The sequence below is a fragment of the Acartia tonsa genome, chromosome 8, assembly GCF_053477335.1.
Source record: "Acartia tonsa isolate MP-2025a chromosome 8, ASM5347733v1, whole genome shotgun sequence".
NCBI classification, from domain to species: domain Eukaryota; kingdom Metazoa; phylum Arthropoda; class Copepoda; order Calanoida; family Acartiidae; genus Acartia; species Acartia tonsa.
The window spans coordinates 21908715-21920319 of NC_137267.1; the positions used below are offsets into that span (position 1 = coordinate 21908715).

An 11605-nucleotide genomic window follows, 5' to 3' on the forward strand; every position below is an offset into this window, starting at 1 on the left:
AGTTTTTCATTGGACCATATTAAATTAGAGGGCATTACTTAACACAACTCCCAACTCATGTTGAAAAATAGCTTCAAACATGCTCTGTCCGAATACAAAGACTCTAGACATTTACGAGATATTACTGGACTAGCACACCTACACAGTACCAATTCATACAGCTACTTTATCATGTGCAGGGATAAGACAATGAATGATAAATTGAGGTACGCCCCCGATGATGATAAACAAAATTACCACTTCTATTGATTAACATTACTGGTGGTAAAGTTTGCAAGTAATTGAACCAACAAATGAAGATTTATTAAAATTCTCCAAAGTTTATAAAGGCAAATAAATGAAAGAATTTGTTTATAAAACTTTGGAAATCAGTTTAATTTACAGTCCAGTGTCCCCTCCCTCCCTGATAATATATGTATTACAATTAGGGAGGGGACATTAGGCTGTTCATTTACTAGTCCCCAAGGATTTATAATAACATTTTCTTATTCACAGCTTAACAACTTTGGGGACTTTAGTTGAATTTTGATATGTTGGTTTATCAAGAGAAGTGTCTAAACGTTTCAACCACGAATTGTTATCTACAGAAAAGGTAGTTTTGTGTATCATCATTTGGGACGTATATCATCAATTTACTGGCAATTGTCTTATCCCTTTATATCCCTGGATTACAATATTATATGAAACTGCGTATAAAGATAATCTTTGTGGTATTTCACTTTATTTCAACACTAGCGGCTGCATCCCTAGCATCTAGGAACTCTGTATTCGGGGGGGGGGGGGGAAGGATTGAAAAATAGCCTAAAACCAGCTTATGGCTTGAATTGGCTCCTATACAATGAAGCAACTTATAGGTCCAGGATTTAAAACTATTTTGGGAGAGGGTAACTCCATTTTCCCAAGAGAAATCGCCCCTGGGAAAAATACTACCCCATCCCAATTTTTTTACTTTTGAAAAAATGAAATTAAAATTCACGGTCAACTTTCCCTTTCATTTAGTGGCGTAGCTGCTATTTTAATATGAATTGTTTTTGTTTGTTTAAGATCTAACTAAGATCTAAACAGGTTGAGTTCTCCAGTTTAGATAAGCTTTATATAAGTCGCGGGATTGGTTTGGGCTGTTTACTTTCCTCCCTCACCCAGATACTGGAGGCGCATCCGATAGTAATAAAATAAAATAGTTTGTAGATGATATTATTTTTTTTTACTTTAACTTTTTAATTCTTAATTTATTGGTCATTTTTTTTACACAGTAGGAGGGAATGGTATGGGGTTACGGCAAAGGGTATTGGGGTGGGATCATTATTTTAGTCCGCTACAAGTATCACTTTATTAGGATACATAATAATCTGGTGTAAAATCAAAGTGATAATAAATCCGTTTAAAAAAAAGCAAAATGAAGTAATATATGTTATCTCTAGGATTGAATGTAAAGATAACAATATACTTTCAATTAATAAAATTGATCAGTTGATAAAAATGGCTTTCCTAAGAAGTGATGTTATCAATATCAAGCTTATAGAAACAGCTGTTAAAGTATGTTTTGTTTATTTAAATTTTTAGCTCTATAATTTACACAACTTTAACCGTGAAGCAACTCTATAACTATAATAAATCCGACCGACTAACCAACAACCATCAAATAAAATTCAAACTTGATACAATATTGATAATTGTCTATAATACGATACGATACATGATTGTTCGGTATGTCTTAAAACCGGTTTCTAATCTTATCGATTTCGAATCCATACTGGAAGTTTAACATTTTATTTCAAATTAAAATCAAGGTTGCGTGATTTTCTTGTATTTGGAATTACGTGGATATTGTGTCAAGGGAAAAATTGTCGTCAATTTAGGTTGCTATTTTTCCTGTCATTTATTGGTCAATCTGTTTATCCATTACGATGGGAGGGGACGGGGTGAAGGGAATGGAAGGAATAAATCGTTATTTTAGCCTGCTGCAAGTTTCACTTAATTTAAGTACATGATAATCTGGTGCAAGATACAAGCAATAATAAATTCATTGTTTGTATTGAATCAAATAGTATCTTACTAGTCTGTAGATGATTTACGAATTTGTTTTTAACCCTTACAGATCGGGCCCCTATTCCCACCTTAATAGATCGGGGGGGGGGGGGGGGGGGTCATATTGACCCCCCCCTCTATCTCGGCTTCTGTTACAGATAAAGACGTAAATTTTTTTTCTGGTGGTTCATGTGTATTTTTAGAAAAAATTAGCGGTCAGGCCGCTCCTTAGCCGCTTTTTAGCGGTCAGCCGCTAAATTTTAAAACAGCTGTAGAGCGGCCAATTTTGCAGCTAGGATGACCAAATTTTAGGACGAACTTTTATTTTTCATAACAAAAAAATTACTTTTTCTGATCATCGCCAAAAAACGGCAAACAACGGAAACCGCCATTTTCGGCGGTTACGGCGGTAAAACGGCGGTTGGCGGCGCCAATTAATATTTTATCTGTTTATTATTGCTCAAGGATTTACCAAAAACAATTTTAGGTCTCTAGCTGTAATAGAAGCCACGATATTCATGATATATACACTGTAGTAAAAGCCGGACAAAAATCGGTCATAAAGTCGGTCAGGGTGCGATCAAACGGTCATAACACCACTTTTCTCATAAGGTCATTGATATCTCAGTATTCACCAAAAAAATTTTAGGTTTCTACCTTATATACAAAGTCATAATGTAGAAATTAAGATTTATTTAGATTTTTTTTAAATTTTAGTGCTACCCAACCGACTTTGACCAGACACCACGACCGACACAGACCAGATATCCTAATAAAATCAACTCTTGCCGACGTATAATTACTAAACTTAAAAAGTCATGAAGTCACAACTCTCTATCTTACCTACAAAAAAATGACATTGAAAAAATAGAGGGGGGGGTCAATATGACCCCCCCCCCCCGATCTGTAAGGGTTAAAGAATATCTATAATACAAAGTAGAACGATATCTGTCTGTTTGTTTGTAGCGAAGGATCTCGCTAACCGATGAACCGATCGGGTTCACCTTTACAGGGTAGCTTCTCATAGGTCCCAGGAAGGTTTAAAACTATTTTCTTGAGGGGTGGGACACCCCTAACCCCCCCCCCCCCAAAAAAAAAAAGAAAATGAAAAATCTCCCCCCCACAATTTTTGTTTTGTTTTAAACTAAAATTAAAATCAGGGAGTAAGGGAGGGGACAATGGATCGAATATTCAATCTTTAGGAGTCTCAGACTTTGGGGACTGGCTTAAAGGGAATGTGCAAGAATTTAGCAGTTTCTGACTGAGTTTGGGGACTTGCGCAAGAAATGCCGTTACTCGTTTTGTTAGTTTTGAATATATATAGTTTTGCAGACAGAGAGTAGTTCAAATATAAATACACGGCCCCCCTCCCATACTATATTTCATCCCCACCTCCTTTTTAAAAGTAGACGAGAAAGGGAAATGGAGAAGTGAGGTGGGGGAAATAAACAGGATAAAAAGGGGCAGGAAGGCGTGCGGGTCATATACTTGCCCATCTCCAGCTACACGCCTGCCTGCCCCTTTTTTCCGTGTTTACATCACTTGCCCCCAAATCTCTTTTCTCTTTCCCTGTCATTTGGAGAGTTTCAGGGAGATATTTCTAGTAATTAATTACAGAATGGTTATGTCAGTCTGTAATACTGGTAATCTAATTTTCAAATGATTGCTTTTTTTTCTTGGAACTTTTTTCTTAGTTTATGGTTTTCTAGATTTAATCAACAATCACTTTACAATTTCAACCATATTTTCGGGATTATTCTGGTTTTCATGGCCTTTCTTCAAAAACTCTTAAATTGAATTAATTGCCCATTGTCCCCTCCCTTACTCCCTGATTAAAATAGTGGGGTCGACTACCCCCCGCTCAAAAAAAATCCCCCCCCAAAAAAATTTTTTTCCTAAAATTTTCTTTAAAATCTAAAACACAAAAAATTTGTTTGATCAAACCTCTTGGGGAAAAGCCCCTAGAGGCTAGGGGCAAATCCGCTAGTACCTAATAAAGTTTTTATAAATGACTAAATTATATTAAAAATTCATAGGTGCATGAGAATACAAAATACGTAGAAATCGACTCAATCAGCACAGGAATGTTTTTTAAATGATTTTAACTTGTTTGTTTTCTTTGTCTTTTGTACTAGTTTTATTTTCTATGTTCACAGTAGCAAAGATACTTTATGACTCAAATTGTCTGTCAGTCCATCAAAAACTTGATTTCTTCTCCTGCGTTCAGTTATATTTATTTGTGAAACTTAAATTTTTTCAGCATTAGGAAATAATTTCTATTATAAGTAATTGGATGTCTATCTATTAAAGTTATACAATGTATTTATTTAGATCTTTTTATTTTCATTTTATCTAAAATTTAATAAAAGTTCCATGCAATTTATTATTTAAGTAGTTTATAATTTTGTGCACGAAATGATCTTTTTTGCAATCAAAACCCTTAAATCATTGTTTAAAATTCCAAATAAAAATAAGACAATTATGAGGAGGGTATTCTTTGTGAAATTGTTGAACTTACTGTACAAGCAAAAGGTAAAAATAATATTTACATTTCTTAATGAAAGACTGCTTCTGAAGTTTATGGAATAGAAAGGTTTCGTGTTTTTTATCAGAATATATTTCAACTCATCGAAGAGAGATCACCCACAAAAAACCAAAACATCATCCAAAACTAAAATTGAAAGTGTAGGAAACACTTCCCCCATTTTTGAAGTGCCCCCTGGTGGCGTCTAAGGGCATACTAGTCAGTTTGTTATAAATGCCAAGTATAAATTACGTTTAAATTAATGAAGATATAAATATTGCTAATAACTTCTTTAGAATTAAAGCTTCTCTTTAAATAACAATTAATGCTATTTCAATAGTCTGAAAATTAAATAAAAGTGTTCAGGGCTGAGATGATTGAAAAATACTATTATATTCTCTGGAAATAATAACTAATAAAAATTTGACCAGAAAATTTTGAAGTAAATGGTATAACACCCCCACCCCTCCTCCAAACATTAACCGGCCTTTCTTTCTTTTTACCTGAAATTCAAATTTTGCCGCTTCGCTATTTATTAAAATTATTATCCTTGTGTTTTTATTTGATTATATTTTGTATATATTAAGTGAGAAGGAAAGAGAAAACCTACAAATGGATTATCAAAATGGCTTCGGGTAAAAAGCTTGTTTTTATATCAATTTTGCGTTTTATGTTTTTTCACAGTTTTCTGATTATTTGATTAAGTTTATGGGGTGTGATCACTACCACAAATCGCAAATTATTATAATAGTCATCAACTTTGCTACTAGCGGTCATGTTCCTAGAGGTCTCTATAGGGGCACTTGTGAGAAGGAGTGGAGGCTGGGGGGGAATGTCGACACTATCCTTTAAAGTTTAGTATAAAAGGAAAAGTAAATATTTATGAGAGTGGTGTTGTAAATCTTTGATATAACCCCCAGATCCTTCTTAGGAGCGGTGTTCTTCCCTTTAAAAAAAAAAAATATGCAAGGGGAGGAATAAAAAATTCCAAAAAATGCATGTTAAGCAATTAAGATAATTTTATTTTCGTTTTTTTTGCAGGATTTGATTCTATTGCAAAATCTGGTGAAATTATTGGAATGTGGCCCAGAGAGGTCAAGGTTCATCAGATTCTGTTTCCTTATTTCCAAGGTATTATAATTATATATCTTACATGAATGAAGTCCTTGGTATGGTATTTTTGAGAAACCTAGGATAGGTTCGGGATCTTCTGTAGATTAGAATTAGTGGTTGAAATGTTCGAACACACAACTTCCAATCAAAATTTGCTAAAGTACCAAAATTTGTAAAGCCAACGAATAGGAAAACATTAATATAAAACTTTGGGGACTAGTGTATTAAACATTTTTCACTCTCTCTCTTGGATAGAGTAACAATTTTAATATGTTCTTTTAATTATTAAGCTTCCAGTTCAGAATTCATTTTTTTTGGTGTCAGAATTATCCAATTAATCTAGTCGTTGTATTACTTAACCCTTACAGATCGGGCCCCAATTCCCACCTTAATAGATCGGGGTTGGGGGGGGGGGGGCTCAAAGAGCCCGCCCCCCTTTATAATGACGTAAAATTTTTTTCTGGTGGTTCATGTGTATTTTTAGAGAAAATTACTTTTTCTAGTCATAGCAGTCAGACCGCTCTTTAGCCGCTTTTTAGCGGCCAGCCGCTAAATTTTAAAACAGCTGTAGAGCGGCCAATTTTGCAGCTAGGATGACCAAATTTTAGAACGAACTTTTATTTTTCATAACAAAAAAATTACTTTTTCTGATCATCGCCGAAAAACGGCAAATAACGGAAACCGCCATTTTCGGCGGTTACGGCGGTAAAACGGCGGTTGGCGGCGCAAATTAATGTTTTTATCTGTTTATTGTTGCTCAAGGATTTACCAAAAAAAATTATAGGTCTCTAGCTGTAATAGAAGCCACGATATTCATGATATATGTCTGTAGTAAAAGCCAGACAAAAATTGGTCATAAAGTCAGTCAGGGAGCGGTCAAACGGTCATAACACCACTTTTCTCAGAAGGTCATTGATATCTAAGTATTCACCAAAAAAATTTTAGATTTCTACCTTATACACAAAAGTCATAATGTAGAAATTAAGATTTATTTAGAATTTTTTATATTTTTTTTTCTACCCAACCGACTTTGACCGGACACCACGACCGACACAGACCAGATATCCTAATAAAATCAACTCTTGCCGACGTATAATTACTAAACTTAAAAAGTCATGAAGTTACAGCTCTCCATCTTACCTACAAAAAAAATGAGATTGAAAAAACTAGATGGGGGGGGGGGGGCTCTTTGAACACCCCCCCCCCTGATCTGTAAGGGTTAACACACGCATATTATATAACGTTTACTCAAATTTGTAAAAAATCTGTTACATTTGAAAATAAAGCTTGCTTTGATTTTTGTTACTTACAAACAGAGCTAGGGAGCAGCAGCCTCAAATTCATTCTCGTTTGGATGCTTTTAAAAATTTGTTTTAAAATAGAAATTGCTATATTTGGGTTAGGTTTAGATTTCTCTAGTGCCCTAGGAAAATGGGGACAGATGTCACAGCTTACCTATTCTACTGAGGTTATATTAGAGGAACAGGGAAGGGGGGGAAGAAACCCCTTAGAAAAGAGATGAGGTATAGGGTATTTCCTGAAGTCAATAAAAAAGGTAGGCCCTATTTTGCTAGGGCACTAAAGACAGCTACCTCTAGATTATATCTATTTGTCAGGTATTGGAAGACTAAATTCAGATTTGTTGTTACCTCAGCATCAAAACCTAATCCACCATGATCTTACTAAACAAAGGAAACATCTTAATTTTTATATCTAAATCTATATTATTTTCTTAATAGCATTCACAGATATTTCAATAAAATTTTGAGAATTTTTTTTGAAAATTGAAATTACAAATGAACATAGTAAAAAGTAGCTTTTTTTCGATTTATTGACAATTTAAAGTTAAAATTGTTATATTACCAGAGAATGTTTGATCTTATCTGATTTGACCCAGAATGGATTCAGCAAGGCATGTTTTCCTCTGGAATTAGATAGTGTACTACTGGCCATTGAATGGTTGGCTAGGTAAGTAATGCTTTACCCCCCCCCCCAAAAAAAAAATATAGTGTATTTGTATTTAAATTTAGGAGAGGGGTTATAAAATGCTGATTTTGAATAAAAAACATATAACAAATTTCCCGGGGCTTCCCTAAATCTTTTGTATAACCGTTAAAAAGCTTGACAACAACCATAATTATCAGACAAAACTAGTTAATATTTGTAAATCGAACCGAAAAACACCAAAGACATGGAACCGGACGTACATTTCAAATTATAGAATAGCTTCGCTACTAAACAAACAAACAATTACCACTTACTAGTAACAATGCCAATAAAGACAGTTGTTTAGCTAGTTATGAATTTCCTCAAATTTAGTAATAGATAGCATTATTTATAAATAACAAATAGAGATAGATTAATCAAGAATTGTAGTGTTAAATTCTGTGTAAATCTTAATTTTCAATTTTCTCATCCTTAATCTTAAAAGTAAAAGTTACCCATCATTTTTTTTCTGAATGAATTATTATTTCTTCATTTAGATTTCATGCTTTGGGGTACAGCTATGCCAGGTCTGGACAAGATACTTATTGGCTCAGGAAAAAATCAGCTTTACAAATTTTGAAAAAAATACACCAAAGTTTTGTATCCTTATTACAACAATTTATAAATTTTACTTTTTCCATATTTGATCAGCTGTTTTTTTTACAAAACAGGGATGAAGTTCCATTTGCAGGAAAATCCTACAAGAATTTGTTCCTGGACCTGACCATACTTGGATCTGTGGATGATACCAGCGTACAGAAGGAATATGCTTCCAGGTACACTAGAGTCATCTAGTGTTATTTTTAAAATTTAAAATATTATTCAAGTTAATTAGAACTACAGTTGAAATAGGTTTATCTTTTCGTTTTATTCCTGAACTAAATTTAATCTAATGTAGACCATGTTGTTTTTAACATTAAATTTGATACCTATTTACTTGTTATCTAGGCTAGAAAACCTGTTTTCAAGCCAGGCATATGCAGACATATGTAAGACGACATTTGGACCCAGAAACCGGTTTTTCTGTACAACCTGTCATGGCCGGCCAACTGTGGCTAACATTATGGAGTGGAGAGCAAGCCAGGTATTTTATCTACATATTATCAACTTCCTATCTATCTATCTAACAAAATATATATCTATCTAGGAAGAAGCTCCCCTGGAAAGTATATTAACAAACTATACAGAGACCCGACTATGCCAACCTGCTATAGATATTGCTATTCTACTCTACACGTCTACTCAAAAAAGTAAGATAACTAAAATTAAATTTCCCATAAATAAACAAACAAATAATAGAACATAGATAAAATAAATGAGATTTATAGACCTAGCTATAAAAATTATTTTTTGTTTACCAGGTTATCCAAAGAAAAATATATTAATGTCATTTAGACTAAAGAATAACACTTGACGACGCGACATAAGAGTATTAGTTTGAACAAGTTTAAAGTTGTGTAGTTGTCCTATTACCATGATTTTAAATTAAAGATTACTAGAATGATTAGGCATCATGACATCTTTATAAACTAGTCTTAAACGTACATTTAATCTTTTCTTGCCAATGTTTGTTTGTCCTCCTAATTGTTTGAGCTTCACTGTTGTCATCCTCATTAAAAAAGTTTAAAGAAAATGAATAATATTGAATATATTTTTTGAAGGTTTGAGAAAAGGGCATTTGACAACAATATTGAAGAGTTATCACAAAGAGCTGGAAGATAATCTACTTGGCCTGGGATTCGAACTTGACACCTATCCATACGCTCAACTTGTGGAGGATTACCAGGCCGGTTTAATTTCAAATAGCCAGGGAATAGGGAATGCCTATCAGGCAAACAATTCTAGGTAATATTCACGAAACCTCTTGGCGTGTAGGAAGATGCAACCTATTGTATGTTTGGCTGTAATCGTCTTCCTTGCCTACACCAAACCTCGTAGTGTATTAAAACAAGATAATCTACTTGGCCTGGGATTTGAACTTGACACCTATCCAGTATTCATACGCTCAACTGGTGGAGGATTACCAGGTTTAATTTTAAGAGGAAAACTGTTTAAGCCAACAGTTTTAATATTAGCCAATATAGAACATTTTCATTATAGATTTTAAGTATAAATATTGAAATAGGATGCTGTAGTGCCAGCTGTGGGTGTAGCGGTCAACATTCTACCCGGACTTTTAGGTACAAATTATACAATTTAAATTGGAATATTGTTTATTTTTGACTAGAAAAAATATAAAAAAGATATTTTGATTCTTAAATAAGTTTTGGTGTTTTTTTTTGTATTAAATCTAACATTTAAAAAATATTTGCCTAAATTTTTAATTTTTTAGAAAATTTTATACTGCTTTAAAACTTGTAGAATTGCCAATAAACAAATATTAGAGTAGAGTTTTTTGATTTTAAGATTTAAAAAAAAATGTTGTCATATTTGTTGGCATAATTGATATTCTCTCTCAAAGTTTGTATTGAGCACTGAATCCGCAGGGGTTTTTGCAAATAATGTACCCCCACCACCTTATATTCAATTTATTAAAAAAATAAGAAAGAGGAGAGTTTTTCCCCTATGCATGTACATAAAACTCCTTATCCTATGTGGCCTATACAATACATGTGGTGCCAAAACACTGCGAGTCTACCTAGTATAGTATAACCTTACCTTAATACCTAACCTAGAGTAATAAACAAACATACTGCTCCTTAATTTTGATTTATCTGATTAATCTGGTTGTGGGGGTTTGTTTGTTCACCAAGGCACTTTAAGGGAAACCACCTATACAATTAAGATAATTACTAGGAACTGGAGAAGATATAGACGAATTGGATTCTGTTCCTGCAATTGGTTAGTAATATTTCTATTCAAATTAGAATAAATCTAAGAAAGGGATCTTAAGAGATAAGACAATGACCGATAAATTGATGTAAACAAAACTCTCCCTTATTTAGATTACAATTGATAGTTGAAACGATTGGACACTCAACCATATTAACCAACCAATCAAAATTGAAAAAGAGTCCCCAAAGTTGCTGCAAATCTATTTTGAATTTATGGCCACTGAACATCTGATTTATAACTTACTTTGTCCATTTGACTTTCCATAATTTATTTTGTGCTTCGCTATTTATGGATGTAGGCATAAAACAAAACTGGTTTTGTTATTATAATTGTATATTTTTATGTTTGTAGAAAACTAGATATATACGATACGATACATGTTTTTTCAGTGTGACTGAGAACCGGCTCTAATCCAGCGGATATTAATCGGTTTCGAAGCTATACTGGAATATGTATTGCAGGTGTTGTAGATGGATCTGTTGGAAGATTAATCATGGAAATGGCCGAAGAATTGAAAGAATTAGGAAAAATATAGAGTATCATCACTGCATACGGGTTTGGAATAGGGTGTCAACACCCATTGCCCCCCTGAAACAAGTATTAGGAAGGATTGCCTTCCCCCTTTTCATCCCCTAAAATCTACACATCCCCCTGGTGAATTCCTGTATGCGCCACTGTTCAACAAGATTTATGTTTATATTGTGATTTTGAAAAAATATTTTTTAAAAATGAAATAAAATTCTAATAAATAAATAAACATTTGCGCCTTTTCGTCTATAGTTTTCTTTCTGAAATAAAATTTTTATAAAGTAAAATTGAGGGATGTCAATTAGTTGGGGACTGGGCCTATTACCTCATACGTTCGAGGCTGCTGTCCATTACACTTTGACGCTAGGTCCAACAACCCAGGATACATAAGGGAGTCAAAACTCTCCTTTTCTGTTCAAAAACCAAGGGTATTAGGTTGTGTAACACCAATCAGGCAATCAACTAGTTGATTGCACGACCTTTGTCTGGAAGTCTCAACTGTTAGGGTAATGAGTTGCGCCTGTTTTGGGCCAAGGCATTCCCCCTATTCTAACTATTAAAGTCACGCATCTAAAATAGTAGAACTTGTAC

General features: G+C 33.7%; 1 protein-coding gene across 3 annotated transcripts; it reads left to right on the forward strand.

The window, feature by feature from the left end:
- Window positions 1–1446: 1446 nt before the first annotated feature.
- On the forward strand, window positions 1447–11257 carry LOC145326303 (uncharacterized). 3 transcript variants are annotated; one of them, XM_080169585.1, is made up of 15 exons: window positions 1447–1536; window positions 4065–4108; window positions 4502–4560; window positions 5140–5187; window positions 5594–5683; window positions 7282–7355; window positions 7530–7633; window positions 8149–8202; window positions 8320–8427; window positions 8600–8735; window positions 8799–8901; window positions 9313–9437; window positions 9777–9831; window positions 10448–10493; window positions 10952–11257. In XM_080169585.1, exons 1-15 carry the CDS (start codon window positions 1480–1482, stop codon window positions 11019–11021), a joined length of 1173 nt encoding a protein of 390 aa, XP_080025711.1. In that variant the 5' UTR covers window positions 1447–1479; the 3' UTR covers window positions 11022–11257. The 3 variants fall into 3 exon arrangements, with proteins under 3 accessions (XP_080025711.1, XP_080025710.1, XP_080025712.1); XM_080169584.1 differs by having other exon boundaries at window positions 10448–10492; window positions 10948–11257; XM_080169586.1 differs by having other exon boundaries at window positions 10448–10492; window positions 10957–11257.
- The last annotated feature ends 348 nt before the right edge of the window (window positions 11258–11605 follow it).